At 35.3% G+C, this 27538-nt stretch overlaps 1 protein-coding gene across 2 annotated transcripts; it reads left to right on the top strand.

Annotated features, from left to right (window-relative positions):
- The first annotated feature begins 783 nt into the window (after nucleotides 1-783).
- LOC144979810 (target of rapamycin complex 2 subunit MAPKAP1-like) lies at nucleotides 784-27538 on the top strand. 2 transcript variants are annotated; one of them, XM_078926941.1, is made up of 12 exons: nucleotides 784-826; nucleotides 5373-5881; nucleotides 6664-6785; nucleotides 13086-13202; nucleotides 14426-14748; nucleotides 15519-15715; nucleotides 16449-16613; nucleotides 17869-17978; nucleotides 18329-18442; nucleotides 23789-23920; nucleotides 25249-25380; nucleotides 27205-27538. In XM_078926941.1, the coding sequence occupies exons 2-12, from the start codon at nucleotides 5751-5753 to the stop codon at nucleotides 27414-27416; spliced, it is 1755 nt and encodes a 584-aa protein (XP_078783067.1). In that variant the 5' UTR covers nucleotides 784-826; nucleotides 5373-5750; the 3' UTR covers nucleotides 27417-27538. The 2 variants fall into 2 exon arrangements, with proteins under 2 accessions (XP_078783067.1, XP_078783066.1); XM_078926940.1 differs by having other exon boundaries at nucleotides 819-887.

Consider the following 27538-nt stretch of genomic DNA (forward strand, 5'->3'; position numbering starts at 1 on the left):
GCGTATTGGCTACAGGATATTGTAAGAGTTAGAACCCGGATTACAAGATATCATCGTTATGCCCCGAATAACAGGTAGAAACTTTTTCACAGTTCTTTATTACGACTATAAATTCAATTTTTTTCATCCTGAACCATCCCGACATAACACCGTTTTGAGACATATAGTGACAATTTATGGTGACCCATCGTCATAAAATGGAAGTATGATATTGTGGAGAAAATGGTGTTTAGAATTGTGATACAAGATTACGTACATCAAAGAGATAAAACAGGACACCCTAATGCACAATACCGTCATCACCCAAAACAGCAGTATGCAAGGTTGACAATTTTCATGGCAGGAGAGCGTGAAAAGTTTCGACTTTACACACTAGGGACTGATACTGATAAAGAAATGATTGGATCCTGACCGGAATTTTGCGAAGGTTGCACCGGAATGTGACAATTTCTAAAAATCTAAAGAACCGTAGCAGACGGATCCGGAATCAGTCTTTCGAGCGCGGTGATCTCTGGGCTGCAGGTTCTTAAGTCAGTGTCAGTGCACGTCGTAGATAACACACGAGTCTGTGACTCACGACAGGTAAACTCTAGATCCAGAATGTTTCTGGCGGCCGCCAATCTAACTTACTTAGAGTCTTTTTGGTGTGAGAGTGAGAGTCATTCTGGCGTGCTACACCGGTGTAGGGAATACACATGTGTGTATTCAGTCCATTATATACTGAATACACAGTTCCTAAAAAAATTGCTTTCTAACAAAATTATTTTTCGACAATGAGAGTTCATTCTGACTATGAACTTCCGTTATCAACATAACTCCTCAGAATGTAAGTGAAAACATTTTTACAGCCAGTTCTCTTCTTGTTCCAATTCCAAATAAAATTGAGTGTGAGTGATATTCACCTGTCCTGTTCCGTTCTCACTTTCACTGGCGAATGAACGAACTGTTTCTGATGAGTTCTACTTCTTTTGCATACTTACTAGAGTTAGAGTGTCTACAATCTACGTACACGGTAACTTTAGGCAGTTTAGTGAGCAGCAGTAGTGTAGGTAGTTGCATGAAAATTTGAGATTGCAGCAATTGTTTTCAAAATAGTCTCATGCTATTCTGCAAGAAATACACTTTTCAATGGTACCAAAATTATGACAATGTGACAATTAGAACCAAAGTTACGGGATTATTAGTCCGCAAAAGTGGACCAAAATACTTAATATAATTTAAGAGGAAAAAAGAAACTAAAACTGTGACCAGAGAGCAACCGAAAAGCGGGGAAATGGAAAATCACGGTTATTTGGGTTGGAATACATATAAAACCATATATCAAAATGATCGCAAAGGAAAGACGAAGCAATTTTTTAAAAAATTAAATGATTATTATGCAATATTATGCAACGTCATGCAATTACATAACCCTAGAAAATGAAAAAAAAAGGCGCGAGGAACGGATAATAACTTTAAAAACAGATTTGAGGGTGGTCTTCTTCCAGAGCATGCTTACAATACTATGGCTATGATTAATTTTGAACACAAAAATTGTTAAAACAAGAGGAAAGGAGCGAAACGTATGAATTTAGACACTAAAGTTGTGTCCTTGGGGAAGGCACTTAATATTTGGCATTGGCAAATGAGCAACAGACGAAAGATGACTGGTATTCGGAGAGAAGAAAAAAAACAAAAAAACAATGAACAGGGCTAGAAATAAAGTTGAACAAGTGTCAGTAAATGCAACTTGCAAATGTACTGCCCAATGTTTTTGCATCCTTGGACAAGACATTTGGGCACCAACAGTACTCGGGAGAAAAAGCTTGCCGCTTTATATATGCAAACATGGTCAGTGATAAAAATGCAAAATTAAAAACAAGAACTACATAAGAGTGGTAGAGAAAACTTAACCTGAAAATGCAAAATTGAATATTACGTAACATATTACATAATAACAAACAATAAGCCGATAAATACCGACACTTTGCAAACTTTCTGCAACATAGGCATGTCATATATCAAACTGAACATCTCGAAGAGATGTATCATATGACTAACTATTAAACTACATTAAAATTGAAATGAACTTTAGAAAATTTGATAATTGCTTTGCATTCAACATCACTAAGAGAACAGATAATTAAAGGGTACTCACGTACTGACTCGCTTAAATCCATAAGATGGCTGAGATGTGGCAAAAGACAGAAGACAACAAAATCTAGGCACTATGGGTTGTTGGCTGCATGGAATGTAGACACAGGCAATATCCAGGTAATGATACTGAATAAATACATCGAAGTCCAAGCAATGATACAGAAGTAGTTGGGGGAGACTGACGATCGAATTCATGTTGTTACTTCAATTTCACATTTAAAAATACAAGATAGATTATTGGAGCTGGAGGCGGCAGATGATCAAATTCATGTTGTTATTTCAATTTCATATTTAAAAATACAAGGCAGATTATTGGAGCTGGAGGAGGCAGACGTCTGAAGTTGGAGGTGGCAGACAATCAAATTCATGTTGTTATTTCAATTTCATATTTAAAAATACAAGGCAGACGACTGGAGTTCGAGGCGGCAGACGACGGGAGTTGGAGGTGGCAGACAATCAAATTCATATTGTTATTTCAATTTCATATTTAAAAATACAAGGCAGGAAATGAAACATGAAAATGTGGTGTCATAATGAACGTCTGACTCTGAAAACAAAAAAAGTACTTCGATTATGATTAAATCAACAAAATTAAAAGTTATATAATAATTTTTGTTGTGGTAAAGAGTAAAGTAATGAATGAAATATACTTTCACTTGAATTGACTCTATCATGCTATTCTGTATTATTTGTATTGAAATTAACCACATTAAATTAAACCAATACACTTAACCTGCAGAACAAACAAAAATAAAAGATAAAAAATAATATCAGTGGAACATAATTTTTAGTTGTCCGGTATCATCCCAGTTAAAAAGTCATTTCAGTTTCAACATTCATTCATAAAATAAAACTAAAATTATGGATGGGACTATTTTCAGTCTTTTTACAGCAATTATTCAGCTTGAAATTATTTATACAAGTCACAAAAGCAAAAGCAGTCGATAGTTTACAGACTGCACTGTACACAGGAGACTCGGGGATACATCGAGAGGCAATCCTGGTTGGCCGTCGCCAACTTCATGAACACGCATCGTATTTAAAGTCACTAAAAGACGCTTTCGCCAGCATCAATCACCACCAAAATTCACACAAATAGAAAAAAATGGTTGGCGAATAATATAACATTAATTAAAAATAGGTAATATAATGAAAAATGTATTTAAAATGAAGTTAAAACTTACCAAATTTTCAAACAGCTGGCATCTGAACAAAGAATGAACGGATTAAAAATCTGAAAACGCCGCCTGATGCGCTGGCTTCTCCTCTTTAAAATGAGACCGGAAGTGACGAAATTAGTGCACAGGAAGCGATTCCACGGCAATGGAAGTAAAACTATGTTCACCGGTTAACACAATTTTCACTCCAGAGCCGTAACATCGATATCGGGGCTCGATCAGCGGCTCAGCCACAGGCGATGCGACTACCTAAGTAGTGGGAGTCAAATTGTGACCCAACTCGCCCATAAGAAAGTTATGACTGGAAATTGCCGTTCGCTTTTACTAAGTTTTAGGGGGGTTCAATTAAAGACGCATAACTTCGTTATAAAGAGGAATATCGCAGATATCTTGGTATTATTTTCGTTACCAACCGGGCACTTCCTCAGGATCTTTAATCTACGTACACGGTAACAGTGAAGTAACAACATACAGGTGACCTTGAATATCGCCTTTAATGGGTTATATTGTATTGTTTGATTTTTAAAAAATAACACACACACACACATACAGAGCAAGGTCCATCCATTGCTTGTATTGTAGCAGCAAACCATTTACCGGTGACCGGTAGGTACCTTGGTAAAAAATTCAAATTGGATTGAGCTCAATGAAACCTAGGCCTATATCATTTTAAAGTGCTTTTCAGCACGATTCTAATAATACCAAAAATTGTGTTTTAAAAAATGGCATTGTCTATAATAGTCTCGCGTGGCTATTCAGACTCAAACTCCATTGTGCGTGCGCAAACACACACACACACACACACATAAAAGAAGGGGGGGGGGGGGGGAGGCAGTAGAGTGGGCAGAGGGTAGAACTGATTCTAGAAATTGAAATCAGAAAAAGAGGTCAGAAGAAATTTTGTTTTGCCCATTTCACAAACTGACCCAGCTCATCATACGCCTACTCTACACTACACTACACTACACTACACTACACTACACTACACTTCGTACTGTAGAAGAATGGATGCCGTCACACACTATCACAATATGTTTTTTTCTTTGTCCTGATTTTATTTGGACATTGTGTTTAGTGTTATGCTGTAAGAGAAAAACTTTTCCTTTACACCACAGTTATTTGACTGCCAAATTGACGTTCACCTTTTACCACAAAGTCATAGTACCTAATGAAATAAAAAAATCCTCTCTTGCCGTTGTAGACAGGACTCTAGGGGATAAATCTTCTTCCACCCTTCATATTCTTTTATCATCATCATCGTCATTGTCATCATCATCATCGTCATCTACTATTGAAATTGAGTGCATTTGATCTAAATTAAGTCAGAAACTTTTCATTCAATTCTGAAGAGGCACGGATGTAGGAGATATTCTTTATAGTGTGTTACTACACTCTGTGCTACCACCTGACGTAATAGACATTGAAGACTTCATATTATTTGAACACGCATTTCACTTTCATTCATCTAAGATTTGCAGTGATGGGCATGGTGTGCCTTCTGCATCTTAACTCTTTCAGTGCCATTGGCTGCACTGTGCGGCCGGTCTTGAAAGGCAAAAATAATTAATATAATCCAATCCTACTTTCTCCAAAATTACTATAAATTGAACCAATGGTATCATTTCTTCCATCAGAACATGATTCAATTGGCCCTAGGGGGGGAGGGGGGTATTGTAATTGAGATTTTGCAACGAATTCGAATGTCGCTTTGTCTTACCTTGTCATTCTCATGCTGCCTCAATCAGATGTCAGTCATTTTGTGATGGAAATGCAAATATAACCTCAACACTGAAAGAGTTAAGGACTTGAACTTTGAACTTCTCACATGTGCACAAGAAAACCAAAAAGAATGAATGTCTAGAATGACAGGGATTCATGGTGTATAATAAATTTATTGTAAGGCTCTCGATAAATTCTTCATGCGTACATTACAAATAGTAATAGTAGTTTCTTACCTTGAATTAGTTTTATTTACAACAAAGATAGAACAAAATTAACCTCTATCAAACCACTAAAATCACGAGTTTTAATTTTTTTTATTGTTTTATATATTTTCAGTCACACGACAGTTGTACGGATATCTTGGATAGTTGGCAATTATGGCAGGGAGTGCCTCACAATCAATCCTAACAAAATAAAGACCCTAGGTATTGATGCAAGATTTATCTGATTACAGTCCTGTTTTTCTCTTTGAATAAATAAAAACTATGCAACTACTTATATTAGCTTTTTGAAAATGGCGGATACAAATGGGATTTTTCCTTAAGATTTGCTGTGATGGACACACTCTCGTCTTTTGCATTTTATAAGACTTGCAACTTTGACTTAGAGATCTTTTTGAACATTGTGAGAGTAAACTCATTTTAAGAATTAAGTCGCAATTTGCAGGCCTTTTTAAAGAGATTGACCTTGACCTTAAGGACTTTAAGCCTCATCATGGCAATGATGGACAATGTGGAGTTTCTGATTGGGCATATCAGGAATTCCTTTGTGACGAGTGACGACACCAATATGTCAGAGTGGATCATCACGGAGTGCCGATTTAATGAAGAGCCAGAAAATAGAAGGTATTTTTTGTCTGTAATTTGGGTATTTATTCATTTATCTATTTGTTATTACAACCTGATTGGTAATTTCTCCTATAGTGGGCAGGGAGGTACTTACTGTGTCTTCAATCCCCCTGTATCTGTTTTCCAATTGCTTTCTTATGTCTTTGTATTGGAATGAGATTACTTAGTTTTGTCCTGACCCTACCGGAGTCCCTGACTGGGAGGAAAACAGTCGATGATGAAGGTCTAGCGACCAAAACTAAAAGGACTCTAACAATGAACAGATATTCTAATAACCATTTGAATCAACGGGCAATAAATATAGGGCTGAATTTAGGAAAGGTTTGCAAGTTACTGGTATATCAATCTGTGAAATATAGTTTTATGTTTTTTAGATTTGCCAGTAATTCTGCTCGATGATAAAAATTTAACCTTGGCTGTACGGAACAATGTTGATTCCCAACGCTACACTTTTTAAAATAGATTATTATTGTTATTTTTATTATTATTATTGTAATTATTATTATTATAATGATGATGAAGATTATTATTATTATTATTATTATTATTATTATTATTATTATTATTATTATTATTATTATTGTTAAATGATTTATTTGATTTATTTTAGCTCTTTAAGAGTCAAGACAAATGTTCTAACAAATAAACATTAGAGAGCGAGGAGATAGTTTGCGTTGGTCGTGAAGGTAAGCTTCTTTAAGAGAGAACATGTTTTTTAAAGAAACACCACACTATCTTACATTAGGTGAAAGATGATCGTCAATTTCCATTTTTTACAGAAACAGAAACAACAACAATAATAATGGTCTGAACACAAGTAACCGCAGTGACAGCAATGGGGAGTGTCCGTCTGATTCTGAGCTTAAGGGTTCCATGGACATCCATCCAGATATGGACTTTGGTAGGGATATATTATCCATTTATTGTACTGTTTGATATGTGTTTTGATCAAGGGCTCTGTTACTCCCTGTGTACATCCAGACATGGACTTTGGTAGGGATATATCCATTTATTGTACTATTTGATATGATGTATTTTGGTCAAGGGCTCTGTTACTCCCTGTGTACATCCAGATATGGACTTTGGTAGGGATATATATCCATTTATAATTGTACTATTTGATATGATGTGTTTTGATCAAGGGCTCTGTTACTCCCTGTGTACAGTATTTGATCCGCATACAACCTGTTCACATGCAATGGCTTGGTAGCTTGGTCTGATTAGATATGGTTGTTTTTACTTTCTGATGGATAGACTAGTGTTGTAGGCGTAGGAAAAAAAGTAGTCCTTCAGAGGTCAAGGAGCCAGAGTTTAAGATAAGTTAAGATATATTTTTTTAAAATTGAGCTTTTATATAGCGCAATATCCACTAAACGTGCTCTAAGCACTTTACAATGGGTCCCTGACCAACAGCAACATTTAACATGTAGGACGGGACATGACACCTGTTAGGCGATATTACAATTTTTTTGGACAAAGCCAACGCTGCTTACGGCCAGGTACTCATTTTACACCTGAGTACGGTGAGAGAATGTGAGTAAAGAGCCTTTTCCAAGGACTCAACTATGTGCCGAGCGCGAGGATCGAACCCAGGACCTTCTGACCCGAAAGCGAGTGTCATACCACTAGACCTAATAGCCGCATATACTTGATTGATCCTGAATGGAAATTATCATAATGTTACACATCATTCATGGTTATATTTACACAGATTTATACACTGTCATTTTACTAATTGATGAAAATATGAAGCGAATTTAAAACACAATAAACATCAAATATAATAAGATATTCATAAAATATACAGCTGGTACAAGCAAAGCTATAAACATCGGACATGAAAGTAATAATGGATTTGTAATGTAAATAGAATTTTGAGAATAGATTGGGAAGGATTGCACACAGGTTGATAAAAAGTAAAAAGCAAGCGTTGCAGTTGAATGTAAAAATAACGAATACATAATGAAAATATAGCACCATGTAAACATGCATAGATAAATAGATTGTAGAGCGAATATAGTATCATTCAAATATCATGTAATAAAAATCATCCTTAAGTACGTATTGCTGGTGGTAAATATTAATTAAAATATCTTTGTCTTTTGGTTTTCATGTGTCTGTTACTCCTCTGGCTTATATTTTGATTTCGTTGTACAGAGGGTGGGACTTGTCTCTTTCTTCTTCTTCTTCTTCGTTCCTCTGATGGACATCTATGGCTGCAGTCCGATATCTGCTATGAAGTCTGTGGTCCGCTTTAGGTCCTCAGCCTCGCCATAGAGCTTTGTGTTGAGTGTTGTAGTGGTGACCCAGTGGTTCGAACGTTGCACGTTGTATAATGGGCAATCCATAAGCACATGTAAAGTGGTTTCATGGTCGGTTCCACATGGGCAATAAGGGGTTGTTCCAATACCTAGCTTTGTAAACATATGTCCTCTTAGTCTATTGTGTCCTGTTCGGAGGCGGAATAGAGTGACTTGGCTACTTCGCTGAATGGCATGGATTGGATCCTGCTTGTTGTGTTCTAGGTGTGTGTCATTCCTTTCTTTGTCTATTTTTAGCTTTATTATTTTCTTTTGCTGATGGTAAGTGATTGACGCTTCGGTTGTTCCTTTTGGGTTCCTTCTTTGGCCAGTTGATCGGCAATTTCATTTCCATATATACCTACATGACTTGGAATCCACTGCAGCACAATTTTTCCTGTTTTATCAGATAAGCCCTCAAGGGCCTCCACAGTGTGTGCGGCTTCAGAGTCCTGGTAATTTTCAATAGACCGGAGAGCATCATCAGAGTCTGTCAAGTAAACGACATTTTTCCCGTATAGTCTGTGATCTCTGGATAGTTCTTTTGTTGCATTGAGGATGGCTTTTTCTTCAGTTTTAGTACTTGTGCACATTGAACCCACTGATACAGATATTTTTGTTTCTGTTTTATCTGTCCAGTGTATGAGTGCACCAGCACCTCCATTCATGAGGGGGCCGGAAACTGAGCCATCTGTATAAACTCTTATCCAGTTGGTCATTGGGTATTTTTTATCGATCATCTTCAGGGTTTGAGCATTGTCATTATTGCTTCGAATGTTTTTCTTGTTGATGGTTATGAATTTTTGTTTCTTTTTCCACGGTGGTGGTTTGAGATTTGGGACATTGATTTGGGCAATATCTTCCTTTGGTGTCACTTTATATTTGCTCTCTAGTTTTTGTCCCAAGGCGATGAAGTTTTCCCTTTTGAGTCGATTCTCTTTCTTTTCCATTGTACTTAGATGCAGTGGTTGGGATTCCATGAATTTTATCTTTGAGAATTGTGTCATTATTTTTAAATTTCGTTGTTCTTTGAGAGGTTTTATTCCTGTGTGGGTTTCCATCTTGTGAATTGGTGTTGTTTTCATTGCTCCAGTGATCACGCGTAGGCATTGGTTTTGGACTTTTTCAACCTTTTGAAATTGAGCCTGTGAGCACGTTCCCCATGCCGATATGGCATAGTCTATTGCAGGTCTTACATATCCAAGATATGTCTTCTTCAGGACGTTTGAGTTTGCTCCCCATTGCGTTCCAGCAAGTTTTCGGAGAAGCTGCATTCTCTTGTACCCTTTCTGTTGACTTTCATCTATTTGATGTTTCCAAGTGAGTCGAGGGTCAAATTTCACTCCAAAATACTTAGGCATAAGGTCTTCTCTCAGAATCTTTCCATCCAAAGTTAATCGCATAGATTGCTTTTTGGTTGATCAGCTGAATGTTGTGTATATGTGGTTTTATCAGCATTTACTCTCATACCCCAGTCTTTTATCCATTTGCTCAAAGCATCAAGAGTCATCTGTATCCTGGCCTTTGCAGTACCAATATTTCTTTCAGTGCATATCAGTGCAAGGTCATCTGCATACATGGCTGCTTTTACTCCTCTGCATTTGGTTTCGCAGATGTCATTGATAAAAACGACAAAGAGGGTTGGTGAGAGAACCCCGCCTTGTGGTACTCCATTTGTCATGTTCGTTAGCTTGCTTTTAGAGTTTTGAGATTGGACTCTTGCTTTTCGATTTGTGAGGTAATCTTTAATCCATGCAAACATGTTGTGTGAAACGTTGGCTTTCTTAGGTTTGAGAAGTAGTCCTTTTGTCCAGACTTTGTCAAATGCCTTTTCCATATCCACCCAAACTGTGACTGTGTGTTTTTTTTCTTGGTAACCATTTTCGATCAGCTGCGAGATGTATGTTATCTGGTCCTCTGTGCAGCGAAATTGTCTGAAACCAGCCTGTTCATCTGATATCAACTTATTGCTTTCTAAATACCATTGGAGACGGCGATTAACAATTCTCTCCATCAGTTTACCCAAGCAGCTTGTCAAACTTATTGGTCGGTAGCTTTCGGGTTTATTTTTTGGCTTGCCATCCTTTTTTATTGGTATCATGGTTGCCTGTTTCCATTTGAGCGGAAGTTTACCCTGTTTCCAACTTGCATTGAACAGTTGTTTCATTTTCCTCTTTGTGAGGGTTCCTAGGTGTTTCAACATGTCATTAGTAACATCATCTGGACCTGGTGATTTGTTCGTTTTTAGAGATTTCAAGGCAATTTCTCTTCTTCTTTTTTAATCGAACTGAACATGACATCATCTGTGGATTCTTTGGGTGTATCCTTGTGTTTTCTCAATTCTTTGTGGACTTCTCGTTTTCGTTCTTTTCTAATCTGTATACTCCCAACACTTGAGTACTGCTTCATAAAACAGTTTGCTGCTTGTTTTTTGTTGAGAATCCTCCCCTGATCATCTTCTACTGATGGTGCAGCATATCTGTTTTCTTGTCCACTTAGAGCTTTGGTTAGGTTCCATAACTTTCTTCCGTCTCTGTCGTAGTCAAGTTGTCTGGTTTTTTCATGCCATGCTTCCTGTTTTGCTTTTATTGTTTCTTTCCTGAGAGTTTTTTCAGCCTCTTTGTAAATTTCCATATTCTCATCATTTGGCTCTCTCTCTGCTTTTTTTCTGTGTTCAGTGACTTGGCTTTTGAGACTTCCTAATTTTTCAGTCCATCCTGGACAGTAGTTCTTTCTTGATCCTCTGGGGATTGATTCTTTTGCAGCTTTCATGATTGATTTTGTGAAAGCTTTGGCTGATTTTTCTACATTCCTTGTTTTACAGTTTATCTCTTTTGTATAACTATCAGTCAACTTTGAAAACAGAGTCCAGTCTGCTTTTTTATAATTCCATCTCGGAGGTGGTGCCTTTCTGTCTTTTGCATATTCTTCAGTTATTTCTTCTTCTTCTTCTTCGTTCCCGTTTCAGTTATTTTAACCAGAATGGGACGATGATCACTTCCTGCCCGTTGTTCCTTTATCTGTTTACTGACTTTACCGGTGAGATCTTCAGATATGAGAGTTAGGTCTGGAGTTGATGTTGTCTTCCATGCTCTTGAGAAGTATGTATCTGGGTCATCTTCATTTCTGACAATTTGAAACTTACTGTCTGTAAGCCAATTTTCAAGGGTTTCACCTTTTCTGTCTAAGTCATTGTATCCCCAGCTTGGGGAGTGGCTATTGAAGTCTCCCACAACAATGAACTGTTCTTCTTCACTTCTTATGTTTTCAATTGGCAGATTCTCAGATGGTGGGCTGTAACAGTTATATATTGTGAATTGCAATTTGTTTTTGGTAATTTTTACAGCCAATATTTCAACAGATTCATCTGTCGTTATTTCATTTGTCGCTAGGTCATTTCTGACGAAGATGATTACTCCACCTTTGTTCCGTTCTTTTCTGTCTTTCCTAAAATGTTGATATCCCCTTATTGAACACCTAATGTTTTCTGTGAGTTGTGTCTCCTGTATGCAGGCAATATCTATCTTCTCATCCTGAAGAAACTTGGAGAGGGCAGTCTTTTTATGTTGTATCCCTTCTGCATTCCATTGTAGCAATTTGATAGTTCCAGTAGTCCGTAACCTTGCATCTCCTACCCTGGTTCCACAGTAGGAGGGCAAGGTACCACCAGATCGCTTGGGTGAACCCTGTTTATCAGGGCTCGACGCTAGGTCCGTCCTGCGGGAATCCCCAGACTTCGCGCCATATCGTCCGGCAGTTTTGTTGTCCATCATTGTGAGGAGGATGCGTGTCACATTAATTTTTGGGTTGGTTTCCCTCTCCAGACTATTTGCGCCTTTCGGCTCTGCGACTCCGACTTCAGCGGTTCTTTATTCTCTGGATGTGACTCCATAGCCTTTCATCTTCCCAGATCCACAAGGCAGTGGTGGTTTGAAGTTGGAGTTTTCCTTCTCCTAAACAGACTGCTTTCCAAGGCTATGAGCTCTGTCCACCCATTAATGGTGTCTAGGCTGGGAGTCCAGGAGGGTATCTTTGTAGAGTGACAGTTTCCCTTCACCCCACCAGCGTCATGGGGCTAGCACAGCTTATGGCGTGAACTAGGGCAATCTGGCCACGGCGGTTGATTCCTCCCTTCATCCGTCACCTCAGACACATAGAAACTCGTGTCATCAGCCGGTTAGAAAGTTCCTTTCGGAATACTCCAACCGTTGCCCAGGAGGCGGGCGGGGAAGAATGCCCCTACGTGGACCCTGACACGAGCTGGAATGGGTTGCGGATCAGTACTGATCAAAATAATCCAATCCTGCCTCCCACTTGTCTCTTTGAATTTTGTTAATCTTAACATTAGCAATATCTTTGTGAAAATCTTCAAAATTGTTCCATCCATCATTTGCTAACATTTGATTAGCATGCTTTATTATTCTATTTATTTTCATCACTTCAGATTTTTTACAATTTCCACCCCAAGCAGCTACACAGAAACAAAAAAGACTTACAATACACGATTTATAAAACAAAGATAAAATTGCTTTGTCAACATTTATGGAGTACAGTCTCCTCATCATGAATAATCTTGTCTTCATTTTATCTACATTATCGTTTTTTAAAATTTTTTTAATAATTATATTTTCATGTATGTTACCATCTTTCCTAAAATCAAATATCATTTCTTTAGTTTTCTTCATTTTCTCACCTTGCTCATGTGTAAACTGGGTTTTTAGCTGATAGCATCACAGGCTTTTTTTTTCTCAAAAGAAAAATAAATAACACATAACAGGTTTCATGTCTGGTTCTTGATGTCGAATATTCCTGTAGGTTTGGGATCTCTTGACATGAGCCTTGAGCAGGATAAAAAAGCTCATGTCTTTTCTTATTTTTTAAAAAATATCTTATCATCACAGGTGCCCACAGACGGAGATCAAACACTGCACAGAGGTTGGAAAAGCTGAAGAAGGACAAGAGAATTCAAGGAAAAGTCAAAACATTCATTTGGAAAGATGTGAATGAGTCATATCACCGTAAGAATCAAATACATTTGATTTAGTTCAAATCATGGAAAAGTCAAATTAGTCATTTAGAAAGATGTGAATGAGTCATATCACCATAAGAATCGAATGCGTTATATATATATATATATATATATAATGACGTGTAAACATTGGAAAATGTTCCTTTTTGTGGGGACTAGTGCCTAAGTAAACTTATGGTGTGCTCATTGAATCTACATGTTCCCTATTTGTACCAATCCCCCTTTGCCTTACTTTTGTAAGGTGCTCTAATTGTAATTCTAGAACGTTCTACTCTCCCATTTTCTTCTTTTTTTTCCTTTTTACTCACACTGATATGACCTAAAAATTGAAAATTATATTATATATTATATTATTTTTATCATAAAAACAAATACAGTGTGAAATTCTAATAGCAATAATACATTTGTCTGAATAAAAAACATTATACTCTTTGTTAAAACACATCTTGATTGATGCATCTTTGTAATTTGACCCCAATATGAATGCTGATTTAGCGGGTGGTTGGATGGGAGCATCACCCTTGAATCATATACCTATGATGTTCGCATGGGTGTACGATCCGATAGTGATGTCGTTTCTTCTTCTCTTTACTAGCCTATCCTGCTTCTTTGGTTTGTGATTGTATTTTTGACAGGGGAATATTTTTTTCTGTAAATCTTCTGCCTGTTTGTTCTTGGTTATTTATAATTTAGCTTATGATATCTTTAGGTTATGATTTTGATTTACATTTGTACTATTTTTGTTAGATTGCTTGTTTTTTTGTTTCAGCGGTCTCTCATATAACCTCAATTGTGTTGGAAGAGACCTAAAGCAACAAACAAACAAACAAACAAAAAAAATGCTGATTTAGTTTATGTTATTATATCATGATTTTATATTATTTCCGTATTTGACATAGCATGTGGATGTATTATAACATATCTTGTATTAATGACTTTATGTTTAGTTATTACATTGTTGTAATAAGATAATATTATGTTGATGTAGTATGTATAATATTTCATTTGTATAATAATGTCACTGTATTATTGTTTCGCGCATTGAGCATCACCCAGTGATGAAAATGCGTGTTATAAATGTCATGTATTATTATTATTATTATTATTATTATTATTATTATTATTATTATTATAGTCATAGCTGTTTTCTCATAGTCGTTAGAGAGAGGGTGAAAGGTTTTTTTAAATACTTTTTTTCTCTCCTCCACTTAGCTGAAAACAAGAGTCATTTGTTTGAGTGGAAGGAGTTACCGCCTATCGCAACACCAACACCACCAGCTGAAGTGTCCTGTCATGTCAACGAAAATGAAGACAATGCCGATTCTTCTCACGTCCCTCACAGCACTACCAATATCAACAATAATGGCAATAGTGATGATCACAGCAAAAATGTCAAAAATAGCTCCAAGAGAAAGGATGTTATTGACAAAGGGATGAAGAGAGCTTCTCAAGTTTCCTCCTTGACTCAACAGCTAATGGAGTTGGAGCTTCAGGGCAGCAATCCGTTTTTCAAATACGCCAAGTTTGATGGAAGGGTGAGTATTATATTTCTATAGATAGTTCGAAGATGACGTCACTCAGGTCTTTGTTATTGTTTTTTGCCATCTGCGTTTTTGAGTAATGCTCACTGAACTGTTTTAACCCGACTATAAACGTTCATGGATACACACGGTTTTGTGTGTTGGTCCGTTATACTTCCGGATGGCAATGTTATGAGCTTCTTAGCCAAGCGCATACTATCTATACTTAGTTCATAGTTTTTAGGAGATTGGGGAGAATCGGAATAGCCATCTGCTTCATGGGACTTTAACAACAAGACTTAATTTTAACAAATTATCATTCATCTGGATTTTGGACAGGAGCATGTTTTAGAAAGATGAAATTATTATTATTATTATTATTATTATTATTATTATTATTATTATTATTATTATTATTATTATTATTATTATTATTATCATTATCATCATCATCATCATCATCATCATCATCATTGTAATTATTATTATTATTATTATTATTATTATTATTATTATTATTATTATTATTATTATTATTATTATTTATTATTATTATTATATTATTATTGTGATAATTATTATCATCATCATCATCATGATTATTATTATTATTTATTATTATTATTATTATTATTATTATTATTATTATTATTATTATTATTATTATTATTATTATCAATATTATTGTCATCATCATTATTTTTCATTACTATTGTTATCATCATCATCATCATCATCATTTTTTACTGACCTCTTGTTTGCTCTAATTCCCCAAAATCTTCCAGACTGCAGGGGGCATGGCTACTAGAAAGTTGGAGATATTCATTCCATTTGCACCGCCAGACCAGCGCGGATACCCGCTGAAGATCAACGTCACTGCCAATGCCAAAGGTAAAGAGGTCATAGGACTTGTATGCTGGCAGTACACAGAGGAAGGACGCAAACCAGATTTGGAATCTGTCGTTGGACCCATTAATCCAAAGTTTGTATTTTTATTCCATACTGTAAAACTGACATGAACACCTGATCCAAGGGTCATTAATAATGATAATAATAATAATACTTTATTCCATCCTGTCGGAAATTCTTTGTACTATACACCGATTTTTATGTACTGTTATTGTTATTCAAAGTTTATTACCATGCTCTAAGGGCTTAACAATGTTTATTTATCCAGGTGATTGTGTAACATTTGACTTAGGGCTCAACAATGTTTATTTTTCCAGTTGTGTGTGTGTGTGTGTGTGTGTGTAACTTGTGACTAAGGGCTCAACAATGTTTATTTTCCCAGTTGTGTAAGTGTGTGTGTGTGTGTGTGTAACTTGTGACTAAGGGCTCAACAATGTTTATTTTTCCAGTTGTGTGTGTGTGTGTGTGTGTGTGTGTAACTTATGACTAAGGGCTCAACAATGTTTGTTTCACTAGGTGTGCGTGTTTCAAATCATCTCTCTGTTATATTTGTTGTTTGGAATGTATATTATTCTTGAAATCTACATCAATTCCCCTGTTTGAACCAGTCCCCTTTGCCTTCTCTTTGGGTTCATTCTATCGTAAATCAAAATTTTTTCAACTAAACCATTTTCCTCCACTTTACTGGCTCTGAAAAGACCAAAAAGTGTGGCATGCACAGTAAAAACACCAGATTAAAAAAGAAAAAAGAAGTATTGTTATTATATTCCATTCTTTCTTCACATCTTTTTTTTTTTTTTTCCCAGTGAAGATATGAACAAGTTTTCCATCCACATGGCCGAGGACGACGGAGAGATTGATACAGATTTTCCTCCTATTGTACCTACTGACCCTGTGTCCAAGTATGGATTCACTAAATTTGCCATGGTGCCCAACGCTCCTGATAAACCAAAGACTGTTTTTGTCACCATGTAAGTTCATTGTTTATAACTCTGTATGTATACCATGTGCTTTGCTCATAAATTCTGTATAACGTGGAAAGGGCTTGGAGCTTGTTCTACATGGGGTCAAGTGCAGTATAAATGTCTTCTTCTTCTTCTTCTTCTTCTTCTTCTTCTTCTTCTTCTTCTTCTTCTTCTTCTTCTTCTTCTTCTTCTTCTTCTTCTTCTTCTTCTTCTCTTCTTCTCTTCTTCTTCTTCTTCTCTTCTTATTATTATTATTATTATTATTATTATTATTATTATTATTACTATTATTATTATTAGTAGTAGTAGTAGTAGTAGTAGTAGTAGTATTTTTGTTTTTATTATTATTATTATCATTATTTTTATTATTATTATTATTATTATTATTATTATTATTATTATTATTATTATTATTATTATTATTATTTAGAATTATTATTACTTTTTTTAATTAATGAAAGTGAAAATCTATGATTTTATTATTTAATTCAAATAGTTTACATTCCTATTATGATATCTATGGTGGAAATCCCGTAAGTGGGAGTTTTCCGATATTTAGTGGCATCTACCCCAAACCTGCTTTCCAGTGATGATAATGATCATCTTCCGAGTATCACCATCGTGTCTTGTGTCATATTTTGTCAGCTATGCTCAGATGGATGTAATTTGGTGACACTCTTCTTTTATGACATCAGTCTAGACAGACTGGCGGTAAATGTCAGACTGATGGTCATCCTGGATTAGAATGATAATGGTCCAAAGGGAAGGGAATGTTGCATATGGGTCAAGATTCTCGAAACATTTTCTAATTCTTTAGATGTAGTATGACAATACAATTGGTGATTTTATTAGTATCTGTATCTGTATGGTTGGTGCTGAAGAAACCAATGGTCTTGTTGTAGTTCAGCTGCGTCCTCATTGGGCGCGGGCCCATGTCAGTCGGGTTTTGAAATCGTTTAGGTGTGGTGCCATGATGACCAGTTCATCCAGCCCATTCCACTCCGAGATCGTTCTAATGAAGAAAGAATTTCTGTAGTTTTGTGTTTTTCTCTGTGGGAGTGTTAGTGTTTGGACCATATTGGTTTTTAAAAATGTTTTTTAAATTTTATTTTTTGTTGTTGATTGTTTGGGTGTTTGGATATTGCGCTATATAAAAGCTCAAGTTTTTTGGGGTTTTTTTTTAATTCTGACATATACCAGATTGATGTGTGGGTCATGTATAAAAACTCACAATTTATAGTTTTAACTTTCCCATCACCAGACACGTTCCGAACCAGGGATTCAATACTTTGCAAGTGGAATCTATGTCTGTCACTATGAGGGAATTGATGGAGAAAATTATAAAGAAAAGAAAAATTAGGTTAAGACCAGGTAAGTGAGAAAAAGTCTCAATTTTGTGATTTAAAAAAAGATATTTCATTTTATTTTTAAAAAATGTTTTCGCTCTGGGAGATAAGTCCTTACTTTCTTATATAAAAGTAATTAAAGGGATTAAAAAAACAAAACAACTTTATGTGAAAATGTATTGATATAACTCAAGCATTAGTCATACTTCCATCTTCAGGAAAAAATACTGTATGTGGCGACATGTTACAAGTTAACATACAGTCTTAAAGGCAATCATTCAAAATTTTCCTCCCTTTTCAGTTTTTTACACCATCAGCACTGTATTATATTTGCTTCATATTTAATGAATTCTTTTTAATGCCTTAAATCTACAGGTTTGAATTATACATTGGAAAAAGTTGGCAAAAACGAAGCAGGGAAACCCATCGACTTGGATGGGATTTTAGGCAACATGAACTGTCTGGACTTTTACCTCATCCGAGAAAATAGTATGTCTTTTCTCTATTTGTGTGTGGAACATTTTATTTATCTATATATTTATTTATTTATCTATCTATATATATACACACAATCATAAACAACAATAACGATTACACACACTTTCCGTAGATTGTCCTAGTGACATAAAACAGTACTGTAGAAGTTAAACAATAATAATTATACTTGAAATGTTTTTATATATATATATATATATATATATATATAGGAAAACTAAACAACATTCTGAAAGAAATGAAACGGCTCCAAATAAATATTCTTATGGTAATGGGGGACCTAAATGCTAAGATTGGCAGAGGCAGAGATGGTGACATAATCGGACCACATGGACTCGGAGACAGAAATGAACGAGGAAACATCTGGGCAGATTGGTGTAGAACAAATAAATTAATGATTTCAAACACCTGGTTTCAACAACACCCAAGAAGAACCTGGACATGGCAATCACCAGGGGACAGAGCAAGGAACCAGATAGACTTTATAGCAGTATCATCAAGATTCAGAAATGGCATATTAAATTGCAAAACCTACCCAGGCGCCGATGTAGACAGTGACCATGTCCCAGTTGTTTGTACAATAAGGATAAAGTTTAAAGCTATTCAGAGAACAGCTGGTAGAATAAAGAGGGATTACAGGTTATGCAAAGACAATGGCATACAAACAAAAATGAGAGAAGAATTTGAAAATGCACTCATGATACAAAGCCAAAGTGAACCTGATAATGAAAAATGTGAAAAACAATTTGATATATTCCAAAAGTGTGTCAAAGCAACTGCAGAAAAGCATTTACCAATAGCTCAAATAAACAGCAAAAAGGAATGGATGACAAATGAAATTCTAAACCTATTTGAAGAAAGACGAAAATGCAACAGAGGGTCTGCAGAATACCAAACATTGAACAACCACATTAAATCCAAATGCATCGAGGCACACGAGAACTATCTAGACTGGAAATGCTGCGAAATCGAAAGAGAATACAAACCCAACCCCCAACAAGCTCACCAAAGAATAAAAGAACTATCAGGGAAAAGGAAAAGCAAAGCAGCAGGAAGTTGTATCCAAAACAAACAAGGGGAACTGCTATTTGAAGAACAACATATAGAAAGCCGATGGTAGAATACATAGGCGAACTGTACAATGATCCAAATAGAAATGAACCACCACTGAAATTCAAAGAACCATTAAGCGGACCAAACATCACCAAAAGTGAAATTGAACATGCCATGGAACGAATGAGGGATGGTAAAGCAACAGCCCTGATGAAATATCTGTAGAGGTATTAAAAAGCCTAGGAGATCTAGCAATTGATGAACTTCACATATTATTCAACAATATATACAATACTGGGAAAATTCCAGAAGATCTCTGTAACTCTATTTTCATAGCAATACCAAAGAAAGCAGGTGCAGTCAGATGCGAAAATTTTAGAACTATAAGTTTAATAAGCCACATCAACAAAATACTGTTGCGTATAATTATCAACAGGCTAAGGAATAAGATTAACCCCGAAATCGCAGAAGAACAATATGGATTCCAACCTGACAGAGGGACAAGGAACGCAATATACCTCCTCCGTGTTTTAAGTGAAAGAGCTATACAGGTTCAGACCCCACTATACCTCTGTTTTGTCGACTACAAAAAAGCTTTTGATAGAGTACGCCACGAAGAAATACTAAAACAACTGCACTCCATTGGCGCTGATGAGAAAGACCTCAGACTCATGCAAACATTATACTACACCCAGCAGGCATCTATCAAAATCGGAAACTCTACAGGAAATTCCATTCCTATTAAGAAAGGAGTCCGTCAAGGGTGTGTTGCCTCACCAGATCTGTTTAATCTATACCAAGAAACAATCATGAGGGCATAAATAATATGGAGGGAATAAAAGTGGGAGGTCACAACATAAATAATATAAGATACGCAGACGATACGGTACTCATTGCAACATCAGAAATCCAACTTCAAAAGATTGTTGACAAAGTGGTAGTAGATAGTGAAGCCAAGGGAATGGAAGTGAATATCACCAAAACGGAATGCATGGTAATACAGAAAAACCCCGAAAACAACAACACCTGCAATATAACGATTCACGGCGAGCAACTTACCAACGTAGAAAGTTTTAAATACCTAGGTTCAATAGTGACAACAGATGGAAGATGTAACCGAGACATACGAGCAAGAATAACTCAAGCCAAACAGGCCTTCATGGACCTGGGAAACATTTTGAAAAACAAACAGATGTCGTTCGGGATTAGATTCCGAGTCTTGAAGTGCTACGTGTGGCCAATCTTGTTATACGGATGCGAAAGCTGGACTACAAATGCAGAAACACAAAAGAACATTGAAGCTTTTGAAATGTGGTGCTTGAGAAGGATGCAGAGAATATCGTATACTGCACACAAAACGAACGAAGAAGTGCTAAAACAAACATACCAACAAAGGAAACTAATGCCCTTAATAGTGGATCGACAACTATCCTTTTTCGGACACATAGTAAGGAAAGATAAGAATGAATACCTGGCAAGTTGTGGAAAAATACCTGGTAAACGCGCCCGGGGGAGACAAAGAAAAACACTCATAGACCAACTGAAGGGCTTCACCAGCCTAACAATCCAAGAGCTGTTTGAAAAGGCAAGAGACAGGGAGGAATGGAGAGAGATAATTCATGCAGTATCCGAAGCCTGGACCAGGCATGGAACCTAGAAGAAGAAGAAGAAGAAGAATATATATATATATATATATATATATATATATATATATATATATAATATATATATATATATATATATGAGCCAAGGTCAAAAGGTGCCAATTTTTTTTCTCAAAATAAAAGTGACATAATAGTCCATTCATGTTTCTATATGTGTAGCAAAAACCCTGTACTTCATGAATGAAAGGCCCCTTAGATAACTTTAAGGTCTACCGCAGCATAATATCGTCAACAATACCTATAGGTTGCTGGTGTCACCTGTGACCGGTGACACCAAAATGAGACAAAAAACTCAATAACCAAATGATTTTTGTTGAGTATCAAACTTTATTTAGTAAGTTATAGACAAAAAGACACAATCAACAACAATCATAGTACAATGATATTACCAACTATTGGAGAAAATGTTGCTTTTTGGTGTCATCGGTCACAAGCAACATAGAATGCAAATATATTATTTCATAAAAATGTTTGTACATTAACAACAACAACAATATTGCATATGCTTATTACCAGCAATGTTCAGAAACTTTTGGAATAAAATGTTGGGAAATAATGTGACCAAAGCATATCTTATTTAGGACATTGTGTCACTTGTGACATTAGACCGATGACACCATTACTTATGTCACAAGCAATACCAAATTGCAATTTCGACAATATATCATTAATTTCGGTCAAACCAGTGTAATAACCACAGATAAATATGGAATTTAATAATATTTCAGAAACCAAAGACTTCAAAAATAGAAATATACATGGAAAATAGAGAATCTGAATGTGACTTGTGACATACGACCGGTGACACCATTACTTATGTCACAAGCAACACCAAATCACACTTTATTCCATAAAATATCAATATTTTCAGTAAAAAAATCACAATAACCTACTCTAAAATGAAATTCAATAATATTTTAAGAAACTAAATACTTTCAAATTGGAAATATACTTAGAAATTAGTAATACCATTGTTGCTATTACTTTGGTCAAAATCGGCACTAGAACGCAATTTTGCCTCAATAAATCAAGAATAGCAACTGAACACATGTAATATAGCCTGTTAAATGTAATTCAATGACATTTCAAGTTTTGAAGAACATGAAAACAGAAATACATTAGAAACTTCAAACTTAAGTGTCACCTGTGACATTTTAACCAATGACACCAATGGTCACAAAAAGTACCAGAAGTCACACAAACACTAGATAAATATCAGCCATGGTAATGAATTCATGTAACCATACGGTAACATCCACCCTACTGCTCAAATCTGCTAATTTGTAGTAATTTAGTGTGTTAATAGTAAATCAAATCAAATTTCTTGACAACCCTTCTTTTATCTGGATTCGTCAAAAGCTTGAGTTTTGTCTTTTCCTTGATTGATACAACCCTGAAACATAAAAAATTAGAATTACAAGGAAATAATTAACTGTGTCAAAATCACAGTTTTATGTGAGATGTCATAATATCATATTTGTAAATAGAATAACAGCTGAAAACATAATTTTTTGGTGGCACTTAATAATATCCAATATCAAGTGTTGCTTGTGACAATGTAAAATAGCGATGACACCAAAGTTCAACTTACCTTTTCTGCCTGGAGCCACGCTGGAAAGGCAAATGAAAGTGCTGCACTTCAAAGACTGGTAAGAAGGGTTGATCAAAATTGCGAATCGCCATTTAACGAAACAAACTTCCACGTGTTCACGCATGCCGTGTTGCTTGTGACAAATGACACCAAAACCAATAAACTTCAATATCGGCACAACAGTATACATTCACTCCAAGATTTGAGTTCAGATAGTAAATCTATGCCTTTTCTCATAATAAAACATTTTATAAACCTTAAACATGAGATTTAAAGTTTCGTGTCGAGTCTTAGTATTGTGCTGTGTTTGATGACACCAAAGGTCACAAGCAACACCAACTTTTTAAGAACTCTATATGAAACTTATCAGATATGTAATATACTGCAATTGCGTTTAAAAGTAAATTTTGACTTTATACTATTAGTCAAACTTCAATCACGTGAGCTAAAACATCACATTTAATTTCTACATGATTTCTAAAAAGGTGATGCGTTGACCTCGTTTTAAGCACATGCCAAACAGCATTCAGATTTCACTTTCAAGTTGTTTATTTCATATTCTGTTGTACAGAGTATGTTGAGCTATCTCATTTTATCTCTTCTTCATATTATCAATTGATTACAAGCATTAACCCAATGAAAACAGCCCATAATTAAGTAAAAATCAAATGTTGTTAACACTGGTATCAGGCGGGCACCTTTTGACCTTGGCTCATATATATATATATATATAATGGTTACATTTATAGGAAACTATAAAACTGGGGGGGGTGTTACAATACAGTTTTTGACCCATATTATGCACTGTTTAATCACCTGGAACAACCACAAAAGACCAAAGGGCTAGAGCTTAGGTGGTCGCTGGTTTGGATAAGTAAGTAAGTAAGACCCATATTATAGAATTCTTGACCTCGGAGAAGGCCCTTCCAAGGTTGGGCTTCCCATATGTCCGAAAAAAAACAAAAACTAATAAAGGTCAAAAATTTGTATGATCATTGAAATTTTCATCATTATTTTTTTTAAACTTGACAGGTTCCCGGGGCAACGTGGAGACGATGGATGAAGACGACCAGCGGATAGCCGAGTCTTTAATGAGTCACCAATATAAATCGTACATGGTCAGTATGGTACATAAACTACAGCCAAACACTGAGGTGCAATTAGGCAAGTATTTCACTTCTTCTTTCCTGTCCATTAAAACCAAAAAAACACTACTTCTTTCCTGTCTTTTAAAACAAAAAAACTACTTTCCTGTCTATTAAAACAAAACAAACTACTTCTTTCCTGTCTATTAAAACAAAACAAAACTACTTCTTTCCTGTCTATTAAAACAAAACAAAACTACTTCTTTCCTATTAAAACAAAAAAAAAACTACTTCTTTCCTGTCTATTAAAACAAAAAAGCTACTTCTTTCCTGTCTATTAAAACAAAAAAAACTACTTCTTTCCTGTCTATTAAAACAAAAAAAACTACTTCTTTCCTGTCTATTAAAACAAAAAAAAAACAACTTCTTTCCTGTCTATTAAAACTACTTCTTTCCTGTTTTTTTAAATAAAAAAACTTCGAAAAAGTTATTCAATGATTTATTATTTTCTGTAGTTTTTTTATTTTATCCACGTAGATTTTAAAAAAAAAAGGAATTTTGTGACAGTCTATTTCATACTAATAAAATTTAGGTAAGCTTAAATATGGAAAATATGATAACTTATTGATGTGGACATTTGTGTACAGCACATTTCCATTGAATTACCAGGTACAATGCCCTTAACTCACTCAATCCTAGAGATAATTGCTTCTTTTCAAAATTGGAAAAAATGTATTAAAATGAGCATGTATATAGATAGTTTTATTCAACTACCATTAACATGTAAAATCTAAAAACATTAACTTTGATACTACGCCTATCATAATTTGTCTCAGAAAAATTTAATAAATAGGCATGGGGTAAAAGTAACTCGGGTAAACTACGGATATAGTCGGTGTTAGGGTTGAGTGAGTTAACATTGCTTCATAAATTCCCCCTGGCAGACAAAATGGAACCGAAATCCCATGTCATACAGTCGATAAAAGTCATTACCAACACCATGGTATGAGTGAGTCATCATCTGTTATCAAGTAGCATACCTGCCAACAGCAACACTTAGCATGTAGGGCGAGACCTGACACTTGTTATGCGATATTACAATTTTTCTGGACAGAGACAAGGCTGTTAACGGCCAGGTACTCATTTTACATCTGAGTACAATGAGAGAATGTGAGTAAAGAGCCTTTTCCAAGGACGCAACTATGCACCACTCCGGACTCGAACCCAGAACCTTCCGATTTGTAGGCGAGTGTCATACCACTAGACCACAAAGCCTATAACTTTTATGGCTCACATAGTTTGTTTTTTTTTGTGGTTTTTTTTTTTTTTACACTTTTTAAAAACATGTTTTTGGTAAAATTCAACCAAATTATTACGTTCATTGTTCATCTATTTTGTTGTTGCCAGGCATAAGTGGAGAGAAAATTGAAATTGATCCAGTATCTGGCAAGGGAACAGTTCGTATTTTCCGTCAAAAACCCTTCACCTACGACGCTGACAATGTAGCAGCTTGCGATGTCCATGAAACTAAAAGTAACGGTAAGTTTGAAGGCTATTATTTTTCTATCTCTTTGTCCAGTAAAATGGTTTGAAAAGGTGTTCATGAAACATTACCTGTGCATACCTGCTTATTATTACGGAACGGAACGTCTGTAATTGTTACAGAAGTGTAAGGACAATTACGGACTTACGGAAATAGAAGAAATATTACTGATACAAATGGTTGCAACGTTAAATTAAAAAATAATCATTTTTTTTCATTATTTACCACATGCTACAATAAAAAATCTCAATGCTAGGAAAAGACAATGGTGTGATAGCTTTTTGTAAGGAAAAGAACCCCAATATTATTTTATCAGGCTGTCCTCCATATAACATTGTAAGTTTATTTTACATATATAAAAGGGTGTATCTATCATTATTTTTGTTTGCTTTAGTATTACTGAAATTTGACCATTAATTACTGATGAATTTTGTATTTCTTACTGAATTTGAAATTTTCAAGTAGGCAGGTATGCCTGTGTGCATATTATATAGCCAAACCTTTAGCAAATGGTGAGGCTGCAGTGAACTTTCTCCTGGCTAAAGACAATTTTTGAAGCCCCCCAGGATTTCTATTGAAATTGAAATTGTCTCCTCACGGTATTGGGAAATGGTTGGAATGGTGATTTGCCTCATAAGCTGGTTTTCAGCTGGGTCCAATGCAACAAAAATATTGAAGTCAGACCCTTGCATTCTTTCCACTCATGAGATGAAGTGGCATAATTTTATTTTAAAACAATGAATGCAACAATGCATGTGGCATCAGTGATGTTAATGTAAAAAAAAAACGTCAGCCACCTTTTTGACTTCTGTTTTGATGAAAACATTTGGGCCATTTTGTCCATGCCATCAACACCATTCTTCATTGAAATCTACAAGAAAACCGAGTCTGGTTTTAATTTTAATTTTTCGCCACTTACATTCATGTCATCATGCATTGTTGATAGCATTGTGACATACTGATTCTTTTAAAATTTTATTTGTATGTCACCAAGCTTGCCTTTGATCGAAATGCAAATTTGTTGCCATAAAACTCATCTCGCTTCATACTTTCGTCTCTTCTTCGCGTAGGAATAAATCGTTTATTTTTTCACCATCCAACATTATTTGATAAGCCATTTTTATGAGTGTTTCTGACAACTGTAAAATTTCGTCCTGTCCAATAATTGCTGTGCTAATTTCATTTATTTTGTGGTCAGATTTTCGAGCTCCACAGATATTTTTTTTAAAAACGTCTAAAAACATATGTTTAAACTGAACACTTCCTTGATAGAATTTTAAAATGCATTTAATATAACTTTTGTATTGGTGTTTTTGGTGCCTTCTTCATTCTCTTATTGTTTTGATATTGGTTGGTTATTGTTTTCTGTGTTAACAATGTCTAATTGGTTTTTCAGCACTTTGAGGTTTCGACAAAAGGCTGTATAGAAATATGCTTATTATTGTTAATATTGTTATTATTACTATTCTTCTTCTTCTTCTTCTTCTTCTTCTTATTCTTCTTCTTCTTCTTATTATTATTATTATTATTATTATTATTATTATTATTATTATTATTATTATTATTATTATTATTATTATTATTATTATTATTATTATTATTATATTATTATTATTATTATTATTATTATTATTATTTATTATTATTATTACAAGTACGCCTAACAAGTGACTGATACTGTATGAAATGGAAATATGATTATATATGGCTTGCCAGGGAATGAGTGAAACATTGTGAAGCGCATTGTTCATATTTATGTATTTTTATTTGGAATGAGTTATGATCATTTTTTAAAACCTTTTTCTTTCTACAAATGACAGGTCGATCCGTTTTCCGTTTGACCTACCTGAACCGTGACACCTACAAACACCACTACTTTGAGGCAGAACAAGCTGTCGGTAACGAGATTGTCGAGAAGGTCAACAACATCCTAGAGTTGCGATTCAGTCCGGCCCGGAAAGAATTTGTCTTCACGCAGGAGAAGAAAGCATTGCAAAAGAGGGACTCTATAAAATATAGCAGTAATCATTGACTGTTGGCATTTTGGGTAGGGTAGAAAATGGACCATACCACAGTGCTTTCAATTATCGTTTTTTACGGAAATCTGTACTTGTTGATCCACATCCAGGGGGAGGTGGAGGCATGCGGAATGAG

The sequence above is a fragment of the Berghia stephanieae genome, chromosome 9 (genome assembly GCF_034508935.2).
Source record: "Berghia stephanieae isolate SIO BIC M18660-M18661 chromosome 9, UCSD_Bste_1.3, whole genome shotgun sequence".
NCBI lineage: Eukaryota > Metazoa > Mollusca > Gastropoda > Nudibranchia > Aeolidiidae > Berghia > Berghia stephanieae.

What these genes read in the sequence shown, in the direction of transcription:
- LOC144979810 (XM_078926941.1), top strand. Translation starts at nt 5,751, where the DNA reads ATGGCAATGATGGACAATGTGGAGTTTCTGATTGGGCATATCAGGAAT. An exon ending in ACGCCAAGTTTGATGGAAGG is followed by an intron (nt 14,749 to 15,518) that starts GTGAGTATTATA and finishes AAAATCTTCCAG; the next exon opens with ACTGCAGGGGGCATGGCTAC. An exon ending in AAACACTGAGGTGCAATTAG is followed by an intron (nt 23,921 to 25,248) that starts GCAAGTATTTCA and finishes TGTTGTTGCCAG; the next exon opens with GCATAAGTGGAGAGAAAATT.